We start from the raw sequence: 16,045 nt of genomic DNA on the forward strand, positions 1-16,045 counted from the left end.
AGGGGATGGAGACCCAGATGCGCATTGGAGGGCAGATAGGGTGAAAGTGAGAGATGCTCCATGCTGGGACAGGAGGCAGTGGGCCTTGGACTTTTGCTTAACGGAGGAGCATCCAAAAATCCTCCCCCAGGGATCCTTTGGGCCCTTTGGGATGTGGGAGAAGAGATCAGCAGGTGGTTAATCTCCCCCTTTACATCCCAGGGGTGAGAGCATCCCTCTGCCCATCCCACTGCTGCAGAGGGTCCCCCAGCACGCCCGGCCTTCCCCCCCAGGAGACAGACAAGTGTGTGGAGTAGCTGCATTTATTTTTCTGCAGAAAAACTCCGGCAGCTTTTCCTGCTCACCCCCGGCGTCCCAAGGAGCAGGACCGGAGCTACGTATAGTCAAGGCAGCCTCGTCTTACGGGAGAACTGTCACACCTTTTAGCTTAAAACTGTCTAATCCTACCCTGGTTTGGGGCTAATTTGAGGCAGGCAAGGAGGTTCAGTGCCAGAGCCGGCAGCCAGCGGTAGCGGGAGGCTCCCAGTGGGCGCTGTGCCGGGCAGGCAGCCCAGAGCCCTCCCGGCGGGCGCCGTGCCACAGAGCACACCTGCCCGTGCCCACCTGCCCGCTTAAATGTCACGCAGGCAGAGCGGCACGGGGAACCCGGCCAGAGTGGGGTCTGGCTTTTTGCTTTTCCCCGCAGGGAGCTGCGCTGCCTCCTGCTCCGGCTCGGTTTGGTGACCAGGCTGAGCCTCTGCCGCGCTGCCCCGGCCAGCAGCAGCCAAGCGATGGGGAGCGAGATGCAGGCAGCTGCCTCCTCTTCCCAGCGCCTTGCTTTGCTGCCAGACCCGGCACACCGCAGCGGGTCGATGGGGGACCACGGGGGCAGGTCGGACCCCACACCAGCCACACACCTGGGCAGCGAGCGATTGCCGGGGGAAGAAGGGGTTAAAGCTGAGCCAGCGGCAGAAATCAGAGGATTACAGGTTTGTGGCCGGACTGTCCCATCTGTCACCAGCACAAAGACGAGCCCTGTCTTGGGCTGGGCTGTCAGCGAAGAGCCCACCACTACATTAGGACTCCATTAGGGGAGACTGGTGGTGGGAAATGGCAGCTGTCAGGGCACTATCATTTCTCCTGTAATTCCTCCCGCTCCCTTCTCAACTGCACTTAAATAGCAGGTCTACCCACTGGGCCAATTTTGCATTTTCTTCCTCCCGCTGCTCCTCTTCTTTCTTTAAAGCTGCAGCTCCCTGGGCCCCTTCCCTGGCACGTCCACAAGGAGAAGGGCTCGTGAGCGTTGGCAGCATCCTGACTGCCGGGGCGGCTATGGAGCGCAGCGATGCCAGCCTGCTCTGCAGCAGCACCGGTGGGCTCAGCGATGGGACTCGCTGGCTCCTGACCTTGGCACAGGGAGGAGGGGAGGTAGATTATGACCTCCAAGGACAGGCAGTGTCCTTCCCATCTCCCATCGTCTGGGACTATCTCTGAGCGGGTGAATGTTTCCCGGCCTGCGCTGCCCTTGCCCAAAAGCCCGGCTGCCCGTGCAGGGCTGGCACCGCTCTGCAAAGGGGGACAAGGTGGGCAGGACAGCAGCCGGCGAGCGGGACTGGGGACCTTGTCTGGTGACCGTGGGCTGGGCTGGAGCAGGGTTTTTTTTTCCCTCAGCCACCAAATCTGCTCAGTCTTTCAGCGCCTCCTGGGTTGCACTCCCTGGCACAGTCATGGTCACCTTGGGGTGGGATGCTCCCCCGGCGCCATGCGGTCTCGGGATCCATCTCACCATGGCATGTCTGACCTAGGCATAAAACCACGGACAACCAGGTTTCCTGATGGGACACCATCACCTGGAAACTCTCAGGACCTGCAGAGAGCATCTGCTCCAGGAGGAGCCTCCGGGAAGCATCTCGGCATGGTGGGTACCCCTCTCACAAGCCACGAGTTCACTGGGGGGTCTCCCCGCTCACACCTCTCCCGGGAGCCCCCGGGGCTGCCTGCACCCTGCCCTGCCCTCACCGCGTCTCCTGCTGGGCCCGGTGCTGCCGCCACGCCGGCGCTCCCTGCGGAGCCTCCTTTTCCAGCGGGGATCAAAACAAACACTTATGCGGGGAAGTGCATTGCAGTGGTGCTCGAAATAAATAACTAATTTCTCCCTACATGATCTCAAGGAGCAGGAGAGGCGTGAATAGTAGGGCCCAGTGTCGGGCTGACTGGACTCCCCGGTGCGGTAATTCAGAGGATGACAAACATAAGCCAAAGAAAAATGTTGAAAAATGGGCACTTCCCGCAGCCCTGAGCAAAGGAGCTATTGCAGGGTTTGGAAATAACTAAGGCAAAAAGAGGGAGAGGGGGGAATTTTCTCATTGAGACCAAGTGAAGTGCCAAACAAGCTGCTATTATGGTGGCTTTGAGAGGCACAGGGAGGGGGTGATGGGGAGGAGAGCAGGGGGAAGGAGAGGAGGGAGGTGGGGGAGAAGAGAGGGAGAGAGGGCTGGAGGAAGGGAGAAGGGTGGGGGACGCGGGGACAAGGGGGACACGAGGAGCCAAAGGCACAAGGTGACACGGGGGGAGACGGAGAGAGGACCAAGTTGTGTGATGGTGGCAGGGCCACCGCGCGCCAGCGCCCCGTCCCTCGCCCCGGGTCCCCTGCACCTCCCCATCCATCCCCCGTCCTGGTCCCTGGCCACCTTCCACCCCCCACACCCACCACCACCAAAACGGAAAACAAACAAAACAAACCAAAAAAAAAAAAGATGGAAAGAAGGAAAACAAAATATCTACAGTTGTCGAGACAAGGGGAGAAAAATAGAGGCAAACATCCATAATTTTCTCTGTGGGGCTTTGCAGTAATTGAGCCATTTGGATAAAAATAAAGGCAGCAGGCCCTTTAGGTAAGAGGAGCTTTTGCAATCCAAGAAGCCTGAATTATGCGCCTTGTATCACTTGAAACCCCCCACCCCATCACCCCCCTCCGCCTCCCCCATGTGACACCAAACCACTTTCCCTTTTCTTTTTCTTCTCCTTTTTTTTTCCCCTCCTCCTTTTTTAAGTACCCTGTCAAACCGCGTCCGACGAGAGGAGAATTTCAGCTGTCACAACTAATTTCAGCGCGTGTGTATGTGAAGGTGTGCGTGTCTCGGGTGGGGGAGGTGGGTGATGGAGGCGTAGAATCACTCCTTTCTTTTTTTTTCCCTTTTTTTCCCCCCTCAAAAGGAAGATTTACATCAGAAATTTGTTTCTGGAAGTGTTTAAGGCCTGTAGTTTCCTTCTTTTCAATTGCTGCCTGATGTCTTCTTCTCGCCGGGCTCACTCCTGGCCGTCCCTGCCCGTCCAGCGTCGGGGCTCGCTGTCACCCTCCTGGCAGCCTGGTCCCTCGGCCTCTGCCTTGCTCAGCGCCGAGGAGGCGCCTCCATCTCTTGCCAGGGCTTGAGGTTGCCGAAACTCAGCTCTCCCAGCCCCGAGCGCCGCGCTGGGTCTGGCAGCGGAGGCTATGGCTTCTCTCTGCCGGCATCCCAGCACCGGGGGCTTTCGGCTTCAGATCTGGTCACCTTTTTTTGCAGCCACTTTGAGGTTGGCGTTAGCTGGAGGGTCACAGGGCGAATCCTGCTCAGGGCAGGGCATCCCCGAGAGCCGTGTGGGGCTGCCAGGGGGATACCCCCACCCGGGACCCGCCTGGGGAAAGGGGCAGCTGGTGCTGAGCCTGTTGGGTCTTCACGGGCAGGGCTGGGAGGGGAAAAAGTCCCTGAATCCAGCAACATCTCCGGGCTGTTTGCAAAAGAGGAAGAAGCAAAGCCCTGGGCGCTCTCTGGCATGGCTGGAGAAGTTGCCTCCACCATGGCCAGAAGGTGACGAGGAGGCTGTGGTGATACAGATCCTCTTAAAATCCTTCCCCATTGGGCTTTCTCTTCAAATAAATGGGCGTTTTGCTTAGGAAAATGATCCCGAGTTCTGCAAGGAGGAAAGGCTGGTGATCAGCAAGCCCACTGGTGCAACGTAGGTGACCGGCAGCAGACTGTGCATCCCAGTGAAGAAGCACGTTCCCTGCTCTTGGAAAGCCACCAGATAATTTCATCGGCCTCAGCAATTCCCACCTACTCATGTAGGCGCAAATGAGATGCATAAAACTGGAAAGGGCAAGAAACAGCTGAGAAGGAACGCAACACAACTTGGGTCATAGTTTGAATTTTGAATTTAATACTGGGTGGCTTTGGGAAAGCGGATCTGGGATTAAACTTGGACTATTGCAGGCTGCAGCGGCAGTGCTGGGTAGGAAACCCAGGGGGCACAAACCCTCCCAACCTGCGGCTCCATCGCCATCACAGCAGAAGAACAAACATGCAAAGGACATCAGGAGCTGCAGGACCTGATCCTGCAGCTGAGGGCTGCTCTTCCAGGCTCAGCGTGCGAACCCAGCCACTCCAGGAACTGGCTGTGGGCTGCAATTTGGGAGATAACATCGCTCACCCGTTCGTGCAGCTGCACGTGGGTGGGTGGGGGGTTAGGTCAAGGCCCTCCATGTTGCCAGGCTGGGGGGGCCGATCGCCGGACCTGGGATGCCACCACTGACCCCCTCCTTTTTGCTCTGGGGAGCCAGCCGGCAGAGCTGATGCCTGCTGCCCCTTGTCCCACCCTGCGCCGTAAGCCGTGCCACCATCCCACAGCAAGGCGTTGCTCTCACATCCTGGGGGATACGTGAACGCTCAACCCCGTAGCAGGCGGTGCACCCCCACCCGAGAGGCTCTGTGCCCAGGCAGCAGGCTGGGTGGCAGCCCTCGTGGGACACCCCCAAAAAGCACCGCCATCGCCCAGATGTCCTGGGCCGTAAGGGCTGGCCAGGGGCCGTGCAGCAGCGCCCTGCTCGAGGAATAAGCTTTGCATGTTCTTTGCATCAATCCTTGACTAACTGGTCCTTGCATCATCCCGGAGTCTCCCGCTGGTCCGCTGCGGTGGGAGGGTTGTGACCGAGGGCTGAATCAGAGCTGGGGGCTCCGGCCCGGAGGACGGGGTGGGGGGATGCCCTGGCACCTGCCGGGGCTCCAGTTCTCAGAGCTCCAGTTCTCGGCGGAGCGGGGGCAGAGCTCTCCGGAGCACGCCGGCACCCCGCGTCCGGGAGCTTCGCGCAAAGCGTCACGAACACCACGGCAGTGTCCAGCCACGGCCACGTGGGTCAGAAACACGGTCCTCAAATACACGGCACGAAAACGGGCAGGAAACGGGCACTGTGGGATGATGCGTTTCCACGGAGGGCGTTAAGACGGTGGCTGCTGGTGGGGTCGCCTTCTGCGGCCGCCACCGCAGCAGGGACGGAGGGGATGGCACAGGCAGGGACGGAACAGGCAGGGACGGGATGGCCCGGGATGGCAGGAGACGTGACGGCCCGGCCTGGCAGGGGCTGGCCCAGGCAGGGCCGGGATGGCAGGGGCCGGCAGAGGCAGGGACGGGGTGGCAGGGACCGGCAGGGGCCGGGCCGGGCCCAGGCAGGGACGGGGTGGCAGGGGCCGGCAGAGGCAGGGACGGGATGGCAGGGGCCGGCAGGGGCTGGCAGAGGCAGGGACGGGATGGCAGGGGCCGGCAGGGGCTGGCAGAGGCAGGGACGGGGTGGCAGGGGCCGGCAGAGGCAGGGACGGGGTGGCAGGGACCGGCAGGGGCCGGGCCGGGATGGCAGGGGCCGGCAGAGGCAGGGACGGGATGGCAGGGGCCGGCAGGGGCCGGGCCGGGCCCAGGCAGGGACGGGGTGGCAGGGGCTGGCAGAGGCAGGGACGGGATGGCAGGGGCCGGCAGAGGCAGGGACGGGATGGCAGGGGCCGGCAGGGGCCGGGCCGGGCCCAGGCAGGGACGGGGTGGCAGGGGCCGGCAGAGGCAGGGACGGGATGGCAGGGGCCGGCAGGGGCCGGCAGAGGCAGGGACGGGGTGGCAGGGACCGGCAGGGGCCGGGCCGGGCCCAGGCAGGGACGGGGTGGCAGGGGCCGGCAGGGGCCGGGCCGGGCCCAGGCAGGGACGGGGTGGCAGGGGCCGGCAGAGGCAGGGACGGGATGGCAGGGGCCGGCAGGGGCCGGCAGAGGCAGGGACGGGGTGGCAGGGACCGGCAGGGGCCGGGCCGGGCCCAGGCAGGGACGGGGTGGCAGGGGCCGGCAGAGGCAGGGACGGGATGGCAGGGGCCGGCAGGGGCTGGCAGAGGCAGGGACGGGATGGCAGGGGCCGGCAGGGGCCGGCAGAGGCAGGGACGGGGTGGCAGGGGCCGGCAGAGGCAGGGCCGGGACGGCCCAGCCTGGCAGGGGACAGCCTGGCAGGGGCTGGCCCAAGCTGGGCCGGGCTGGCAGGGGCGGTCGCGGCGGTCGCCCCGCGGGCGGGGGGGGGGGGTGTGTTCCCGGGCGGCCCCCGCGCCCGTGGGCGCCCGGTGGCGGGGGTGGTGGTGGGGGGTGGTGGGGGGTGGGTCCCGTGGGGCGGGGCACGGGCTCGCCCCGCCCTGAACCCCCCCCCCTCCTCCTCCCTCCGGCACGTGAGCGGCCGTGACGTGCGGCGCGAGCCCCCCCCCCCGCCCCGCCCCGCCCCGCCGCCCCCGCCCCCCCGGCCCACTTCCGGCGGAAGCGGGGGGCTCTTTCCCTTTCCGGGTGCGGGTCCCCGGGCGGAGCGGCGGGACGGCGCGGCGGCGGGCGGGCGCGGGGCGCGTGTCATGGCGGAGCTGGCGCAGGGGCAGAGCGCAGCGCCCGTGGGGATCAAGCCCGAGGGGTTCGTCGACGCTCTGCACCGGGTCCGGCAGGTAGGCGCGGGCTGGGGGCGGGAGGAGGCCGCGGGGCGCCGCTAGGCCGCGGGGCTGAGGCGGGGCGCGGAGCCGCCGTGAGGGGCAGGGCCGCGGACCCGCCGCCCCTCTCCCGGGAGGCCGGAGCCGGCGGCCCCTCTCGGGAGCCCCGGGGCCGTCCCCTGCGGGGGGCGGCGGCGGCGGGGCTCCGGGGAGAGGGGCAGGCCGGGGGAGAGGCGGGGGGCGGCGGCGGCGGCGGGGCTCTCTGACAGTCCCTTCCAGCGCGAGTCGCGGCCGGGGCTTGTGACACGGCAAAAACGCGGCTCTGCGGGGAAGGAGGCGGTCTGCAGCCTGCGGGAGCTCTGCTCTGCGAAGCTGTCGTCTTGCGCTTTGCGATGGCTGGGTGTGAGCTAACGCGAACTCCTTTTTTAAGTGAGGCCTTAATCGTGCGTTAGGCTAATCACCAGAAACCCTGGCGCAGGGGGAGCTTTGCGTTCCCTCCTGGGAGGGGGAGAGAGGGGGGAGTGAAGTGCTCCCCAAAGGAATCTCCGAGCTTACGTGGTACTAAAATGGAAACTTTCGGCAGAAGCGCCCAGACCTGCAGAAACCGACACCCTTGTCTTCGGTACAGGATATTCCAAGTGTTTGTGTGCTCCTCAGTTTGTGGAGGGCGGCTCCAGAAACAAGAAGCTGCTGCCACCAGTGCAGATTTTGTGACTGTTCGTCGCATCTCTTCTTCCATGTCTGCCATAGGTGTTTATTCCATCTCTGAACAGGTTGCGCTTTACTCGTGCTCGGTAACTGCACCTTAACAAGGTGTAATACAGCTAAATACCAGGACCGCAGCCCAACTGGTGCTTAAAGACCCTGACTTTATTCTTTCCAATGTTACAGGCCAGGTGGGAGAATCTCCTTCTGTTGCCCAGACTCGCTTTTCTCATGTCACTGAGAAACTTCTGAAGAAACTAAGCTGGACCCTAAGACCTTTCAAGCGATCGCTCTAATGGAACTTAAGTGGCGTACCATCGCTCGCAGCTCACTTGTGAATCAGTACGGCAGCAAGTCCGCATTCTGTGCGGTCTTCGGCAACTCGTACGGAGGCGCTCGCTGTTCTAGATGAACACCCTGCACCTTCCCAGAGGAGGTCACGAGCTAGTCTGCTCTTCGGTTGTTGATTTCTTTCTCAGCATAAGTATTGCAGTAGGCAAGTTGCGTGTTAGCTGCCTCCCGGATGAGGCCACGCGTCACTTTTTTCAGTGGCTAACGAAGCGCTGTGGCCTTGATGGTATGTGATGTCTGAAAGCTTTGCTGTTAGCCCAGGGTTATCTACGTGATGCAGTTAAATTGAGAGGTACTGCAGCTGTGCTTGTCTTGACCTGGTTGTCTGTTACTGAAGGCCTCTCGTTGCAAAAACATCTCGTGGAATATCTGGTAATATTATTGCCTGCTAGCAGTTGAATAATCTTTGAATAACCTGTTTGTGTAGAAGAAAATAATTATTTGCTGGTAAGTTGCAGCCTGTTGAAATTATTTTGTTGAGTATGTCGGAAGTGCCACAGTATGTACCACTCATCTGATCAGTAACAGGTTAAACGTGAAAGTGGGACGGTATTAGGCTAAAACGTAGCACTGGCTGAAAACTGATCTGAATCAGTGTTGCGTGGTTGCTGTCCTCATGTTTGTAGGGTGAATCTGTGAGGCCCCCTAACCTACACATGAAGGGGATGGAGCATTAAATAATTCTGTAACCTAGCTGTGCTCGCTTACTCCGATTTTGCTGTTCTTAAGTTCATTATATTTGAAAGAATGTGTTGGGTTTCCGTCAGCCTACGGCTTGAGTTAGTCTGAACTGGAAGATTTCAAAATCTTCCAAGCTGCCAACTTCAGGTCAGGCGCTGCAGCGTAGCAGCCTTCCTGCTATCTTTTCACGCTGGAAACAAGTGTGTTGAGAAATGCGCGCTCTGCACGTGTTCATGGGAGCGCAGTGGCCTACATTTTTGTGCAGTGAGTTATATGCTGCCTGTTGAATGGGATATTTTTTTTTTCCATTAGAATTTGTGGGATGAAAAGAATTGTTGGCAAGTGCTAAAATATTTCCCCCCCTGCAAAAGTACTTGATTTAATCTAGTTCCATAGAGACTTTGTAAGGGAGTAGGTAGTCTTCTGCACAGTTCGGCAGGACTAAATTGTCACTGGTGACTCGTTACCAAATGAAGGTGGTCTTCATTGCTCAGCGGACGGATATTTGCCTCGCCACCCAAGCAATCTGTGATGGAACTTCCTGGCTGAGAATCAGGTGGGATGTAAAGGCAGTTACACCTGACACTTCTCTGGAGGTGATGGCAGAGCTGTCACCGAGTGTGTTTAATGTTGTATTTGCCTGAACTGCACTGACCGGGTACGTAGATGTCAGCTTTTGTACTGTTTCTGGCCAATGCCATAGACTTTTCTGAGTATTACTTTTGCTTTAAGGGGATGAGGGAGCAGAGGAAAAAAAATGCAGTCATAGTTCTTGCTTTGTGGGTTGGTATGGCATCCCTGGCTTGACATTTGAACTCTTTCAAAGTTTAATCTTACTTTTAAGACTAGTAATGAAGTTTATTAAATTCAGTTCTCATGAAAGCCATAACACTAAAATCGGGCTGTGGAATACAATGCTTAGTTATTAATAACTAAATAATTTGGAGCAGGGAAGGCTCTCCCGATCAGTCACAGTAACTGCATTCCTCGAAGTCACTGGGATGTGAGATGACATAAGAGTAAGAAATCTGGAATACCTTTGAAAGAAACGACTCGTACGTTGCTTTCAGTGTTTGTGCTGGACTTGTTTGGGTTTTTTGTGGAGTCTTAAACATTTGAGATGTATCAAAAATTACTTTTTCAAGTGAATGCTGGGGCTTTGAGATGGTCTGTCCTGCATCTTCTGCACCATGCTTCGAGTGAGTGGATTAGTTTATGGATCATAGGTGGTGACTGATCTGTCCAGCTGCTCCTAGGCAGGGTGGCTTTTCTTCTGTGGCATTTTGGGGTGGGGGGTGAGAGAGGGACCATGTTTGCTCCCCTTTTGAGCGATGGGATCAGAAAATAAGCAAAGCTGCCTGTGCTTTGAACAAAAATGGATTTCTATCAGACTGTCCTTAAGTCTTGTTCTTATTGACAAAACAGCGTCTTGCCTTGGTTCTTACCCTCTCCTGTTCTCCTTGGCAGTCTCATTTTCAGTACAATGCATGTGTTTGCAGCACTTACTGGCTCCCTCTTCATACACATGCTATCCTTCTTGTAACCTGCCATATGTACTGCCTGAATCTGAATTTCTGGGAACGCTATGACGAGGAAAGGCTGTGGCTTGGTAAGCCTGTAGCGTGCCATCTTGGGTACCTTGAAAGTGGATGAATATCCTGAGACTTACTGAGAGTCAACATGCTGTATGTTTAAAATTCCTTTCTATTATCAGGCTCTAACTTCTAATTTCTGTGGGGATGGAGGGGTCTTAAGACTTACTTTTCTTTATCCCCTTGCAGAGTACTTTTTCAGATCATCCTCGAATAGATTTAGGGCTTTGCAATTACTCCAGTATTTAGGAAAACCACCTGTGACATGAAATGTAAATGGTTGTGGATGGCTTTGCTACTTCCTACAGAGCTCTGGGGAAATGTCTGTTGCGCAAACTCAAGTATTCTGCTCGATGAATAGGAAGAGTAGCAGAAGTACTAGAACTGTCTGAAGGGCCAGATGACAGAGCCTATTATTTTATATCCTGCTAATACCTAGAATTGGTTATTTTATTGGTTGCTGTTCTTTTGCAGGACAGCATGGAGACCTTCTTCCCAGAAGCTAGGCCCTTTCTCTTGAAAGCTGAATTCTGCAGATATTGGTGTTTGAGGCCTGCTGTAACTAAGCAAAGAAGCTTCATATTTAAAAGTGTTCTGGTGTTACGCTATTTTTAAAGAGCGTTGAAGGTATAGGAGGACAGAAGCGCAAGGTATAAGAAAACATGTATTCCTCACACAACTTTGGGTTATTTTGTTCGGTTTTCTTGGCTTTACCAGTACAATTTGTAGCTCAGGTTTGTACCGTGTCCTTCAAAGTGTTTGTTTGGGAGCTTTATTTTGGAGAAATTAGGTGCAGAAACAGTTCTGTGGTAGTGATGCTTTTTTCCAGTGTGTTTCAGAGCTTAGTAAAATGGATGTGTTGGGTTTAGAGGAAAAAAAAAGGGGGGGGGGGGGAATTAAGACTGACATACAGCGGGACAAAAGCAGTGGCTAGCAGTACATTACTCAAGGTCATTTAGTCAGATAAGGGCTAGGTCTGCTTACTTTTGCTGTGTTTTAACTTTTGTGCTTATCTCCCTGCTGAACCTATAGTAAAAACTGAGGTTCCCATTTTAAGTTGAGTATGAGAAGTTAAAGTGTATTTTTAACTGCTGCATCTCCTTAAAAAGCTCAACTCTTAATTTTGCAGGGTATTTTTTCCCACTGTAGTGAGGTGGGGTGTTGTCTGCCTGTAATCCGGTGGCAGCTGGGAGGCTTTAGAGATAAGGGTGCAAGTTTAAATAAAGCGGGTGGGGGGGGGGGGGCGGGAAGAAGAAAATATCCCAAAAGGTGATAATGTAAAAATTGCTTTGATTCTCTTACTTTGCCCTTTACTTGGAGGGTTCTGTGCCAGGGTGATAATTGTGTGCTAAGCATGAGTAGGGGTTTTGCAAAGCTCTCCTGCTCTGGGAGCGGACAGCCTTAGTGCCGGTGATCTGTTCATGCACACCTTTGTGCTTCATGCTAGCTTTCTTTTGTAGGCCAGCTTCTGCTGTCCACAGGCAATTTTTTTTCTTTCCCTTGAGCGTGTGGTGTGTGCTTTCAGCTCCAAACTGTCAGCTAGCAGTTTCCACAATTTACAGATTTTTTTCAAGTAAAAAACTACTAACAGAAAGAGAGTTCATAAAGGGCATGTTAAAATCAAATGTTCCAACACATGCCAGGGTATGTTATACCTGACACTGTTCCTTTTGGCATACGTTTGTAAGTTATTATGTGAATGCTGTTAATGGATTGTTATAAAATATATTTTTAAATTTATTTTTCAGCATTGAAGTAGTTGGGGAAACATCTGTGCTCTTTGTACCTTCATTAAAATCCTCTGCATTCCAAACGTAGGGGGAAAGCATGTGGGCAAAGGGCTGGAACTGTGGATGCAGTACAGTTTTCAACAAAAAAGCAAGGCATCACCCGGTACTCCCTAGTATGGAGTGGACAAGGGGTAGTCTGTGTTAATGCTTTCAGAATCAGATTTCTACAGGCTTATTAGTTTTTGGAGATGTTGATATACAAGGTGCTTGTCGTCAAAGCTTTGCTACCTGATCACTGTGCTGGTCCTGCAGGAAGACTTTATTCTGTAGCTCCTGGCATTTCTGACACAACAAAATTGTTGACTTCCTAAAAGAGAACAGGAGGGAATGCACTATGAGAAGAAAATGGTCAAAACTTGGAGCCCTTTTCATGCAGGGCATTGAAGAGAATGTTTTCTATTCTCTTTCTAAAAGCAGTGCCCTCAATCTTTCAAGATTATTTCAAATAGCTTTTTTTTCAGTACCCCGTGGTTCTGAATCTTTGGCAGTTGTTTATTCCACTGCAGCAGCCGATAGTGTCAACAGCCAGAGTTACTGTAGATGTCTTTCTGTTGCAGTAAAACTCAAATTTTAGAAACACCTTTAGTTATATTTGTCATTTGCCCTTGTCTTCATTTTAAAACATATCTGTGTAAAATGCTCTTTCTTCTGTTCCTGTTGCTTATTCTCTGGTGAAATCCCAGTTATAATAGAGTGAGATCAGACTCCTAGTAAAGATCCTATTCAATTATTTTCTTTCTGCTGGAAAAGGAAGCAAACGCTGTAGAATACACTGTGCTTTATATTTGTTCTGCAACTACTTTGTTCTGCACTTGCTTATTATAGCAGAGTACTTTATGTAGACAAAGGGTGCTGTGAGACTGCAGTTTGCCTGTCCCTGAAGGGGATATTAGCTCGGATGCAGCACTGAAGTAATGCACCTGTATGTTTCTAGAGTGGGCTTACATCAGTTAGCTTGGAGAGCAGGTGAAAGAGCTCGCTTCTGTCAGCGTCTATCTGTGTAGATGTCTCCCAAGTGTCATTAGAGACGAGCTTAACTTTTTACTTTTATTAAGTGGTGGTTAGGTCTCTCTCTCACCTAGTTTATTTGCTTACCTTAGTCCCCTTACTGTGATACCTGGCTGTCTCCTCTTTCCTGTAAATATCCTCCTTGCACCCTGGCTTGGCAGGGAATGACTGTTACCCTTCTCTGAGGGATGGAAGCAGAGGCACAAGCAGCGTTAGTCGTGTTCGTGCTGTATTGACCGCTGCAGGAAATGGAAACTAATTCTGGGCTAATAGTTTGCCTGCTGGCTTATTCTTTGTACAGTAAACACAGGGTGATCCAGTCTCTTTGAGAAGGAGTTCCCAAACCTGTCCTTGTGCTGTGTAGTTTCACATTCTTCTCCCTCCACTCCCCCCACTGGTGTGCGAGTAGGCATTTCTATGTATCTGGATGTGCGCGGATGCAGAAGGAAGCATGTGTCCTCCTACACGGCTATGGTGGTGGCAGCTTCTCCAGGATGAAGTTGGTGAGCTAGTTTGAACTCTCTTCTTTGCAAGATTTAGCTTGTCAGCTGTCCATTGAGTGAACAAACCTGAATATAACATCCCAGGGAGTAAATACCTACTTGCGATCAGGAAGAGGAAGTGGGTGAATGCGATCTTAATTAAACAAATATTAAAAGCAGGCAGAAAACTGTTTACTTTACAAATGAAGCACTACTGTCTTGGAACTGTTACAAAACCACCTATATAGAAAATAGCTGAGAGAAGACTGGGCTGGGGTAAATGCCTTATTGGAAGAAAGAGTGTTTAGCTGTGGTCGCTGAAACTTCAGGTATGCTAATCATGCTTTTATCCCCTGTTTGTATAGATTGCTGCTAAAATTGGAGATATTCCTCACTTGAATAATTCCACAACACTTGTGGACCCATCAGTCTACGGTTATGGAGTGCAGAAACGGCCCCTGGATGATGGAGGTAAGCTGGCTATGATAAGTCAATCTTGTGGATGCGGCTCCTGAAATTCATCTATGGGGGCAGTTGTCTGCTTTAAGGACAGAAATCAGTGCATCTTTCTGTGTATATAAATTTTATACAAGATTCCCTGTGGTGTTTAGTCTTATCTAGGTAGCACAGGGCTCCTAGGCATTAATAATATTAATGTGAAGCAATTCTTTCTTAGTTCATGAACTTTGGGAATTCGCAAATGAACTCTGTAATTTAAATCTTGTTCTCTGGTAGCTGGGGGGAGGGAGGAGGATGTGCTTATTGGAACTGTGCTGGAGCCCATGTATAGAGTACCAGATGTACATAGTAAAGCTGTTCTTCCCTGATGACCCTTATTTTCTGAGAGCAGGCAGTGTATAGGGACAGTATTACATGTGCTCCTTTCCACGTGTAGCAGTGGTCACAGCACAGTTGTTGAGTCACTGTCAAGAGTTCTGATTGCTTTGTACATGAATTTTAAGGAGAAAGGGTATTGATGTAGTTGATGCAAGTTGGAAGGAAACTTCCTGTATTAGGCTTAGCTTTTTTCCTAATTATTCTTTGAGAATTCTTAAATCTCTGAAGCATTTAACATTGGCTGCAGCCAAAGAATAATTTACTGGGTGGACCATATCTGGTAACTGTAATGAGTTAATATTGTATGAAGTGTTACAATTTTAAAATAGGTTATTAGTTTCTTATCTTTGGTGGGAACAACAAAAACGTTAGAACAGGTGTTTTCTTTTTTACAAATCTAATGATGTGCACTGTTACAAGAAGTGTTTAAACTGTATTATCTGCTGCTGTATAGATGCAAAGAGCTCACCTTTTCCTGTGGTTGGTTATAAAAAAAATGTTGCTATGTCTTCCTATTTCCTCTAGTATTTTTACCGACACAGGTAGCCCTGCAGGGTGATTCTCTCCCCCACAGATATGTTCAGGAGTACTGAGGAGATAAGCAAAGCTGCTGCCTAGCACTTCATTTTGAAAATAATTTTTTGTCTGATACAAAGCTGTGTGAGGCAAAGGCTGAAAATACTGCACTTCTGCTCATTCTGCAAAAACGTGCTGGAGCACAGGGAGAAGTTTCATGTGGAGCCTCTGGCTTGCTAATGCTAACGTTACTGTTTTCTGAACGCATGCCACAACCCACTTTGTTCTCTGGCGTTGGCTCTGTTTGAGCAAGAGGTTGCTGCTCCTTTGGTTCGGTGTTTTAGGAAAGACTGGGTTTACCTGGGTGAGCCCCTGCGCCTTGTATCTCGGGCTGGAGCATCACGATGTCTGTGAGAAGCCAGAGGCCTGGTATTACTGGTACGTGTCGGTTTCTGTATGGGAAGGTGCTCAGCTGTCGAGCAGGCTGTTCGGCATTGAAGAATGCTGAACAACTTTGAGCTGTGTCTGAATGGCTTAGATAAGTGGTTATACGTGAAAAAGAATAGCCTTCTAGGAACTAGGCATTCGTAACATTAGTCTTAGCTATTTCTTTCACTGATTCATCAGACTGAACTGGGAAATCTGATCTCTTGACAAAATGGGTTTTTGTGAACTTCTAACATGTGAAACGGTTGTAGCACTTAATGACGGCGCAAGTTAAACTTTGTACTTAAACTTTTACTGGTGAACCCTATTACTTGCTGAGCCTTGTTTGTGTTGACACAAACCATGTCAATACAGTTGGGGTCTGGGCTATAAATGTACGTTACTGCTGGTTTCTTGTGCTGTGATAGGTAACTCCCTGGAGCAGGTATCGTTCCTGGGAGAGCCTTCCAGAGTGGCTGTACTCTTGAGTGTTGTATTGGCAATTGATTTGCTGATGTAAAGACCTACAGGTGTTTGCTCGTCCTGGGTGCTTGTTCAGCACTGGGCCTTGTTTGTAACTGTTTTTAAAGTAGCTCCAAGTGCTGTATTTGCCCTTGGGTTCTTCATATACATCTGTAGATGTTATAACATTGTCCAACTCCCTTCCCAAAAATCTGATCTGAGATTTTAGAGGAGAGGAGAAATGACGCAAGTAATATTTTAAAGGGCTGGAATTTCACAAAGAAAACACAGTTGTGAGGGTAGGAGCAAGGGTTGTATCGCTTCTTTCAGCTTTGGTCATCTTGGGTTTTATTTCTAATGGCATTAGTAAATCCTGTACTGAAATACAATTGTGTGATGAGTTCCCCACCTAACCACATAATCCTCCTGCACTGCTCTTTAACCGCAAACCCAGAACTGCAGCCTGGCGAA

The 16,045-nt window shown here is 52.8% G+C and overlaps 1 protein-coding gene across 4 annotated transcripts in view; it reads left to right on the forward strand.

Annotated features, from left to right (window-relative positions):
* The first annotated feature begins 6,625 nt into the window (after positions 1-6,625).
* Positions 6,626-16,045, forward strand: part of FUBP3 (far upstream element binding protein 3) — a 41,194-nt gene continuing 31,774 nt past the window's right edge. For all 4 annotated transcript variants that reach the window (XM_076355788.1, XM_076355790.1, XM_076355789.1 and 1 more), the window contains exons 1-2: positions 6,626-6,742; positions 13,699-13,804. In XM_076355788.1, coding sequence (XP_076211903.1) covers positions 6,656-6,742; positions 13,699-13,804 — 193 coding nt within the window. In that variant the 5' untranslated portion in view covers positions 6,626-6,655. The remainder of the gene's footprint in view (positions 6,743-13,698; positions 13,805-16,045) is intronic.

The sequence above is a fragment of the Aptenodytes patagonicus genome, chromosome 18, assembly GCF_965638725.1.
Source record: "Aptenodytes patagonicus chromosome 18, bAptPat1.pri.cur, whole genome shotgun sequence".
Taxonomy (NCBI): Eukaryota; Metazoa; Chordata; class Aves; order Sphenisciformes; family Spheniscidae; genus Aptenodytes; species Aptenodytes patagonicus.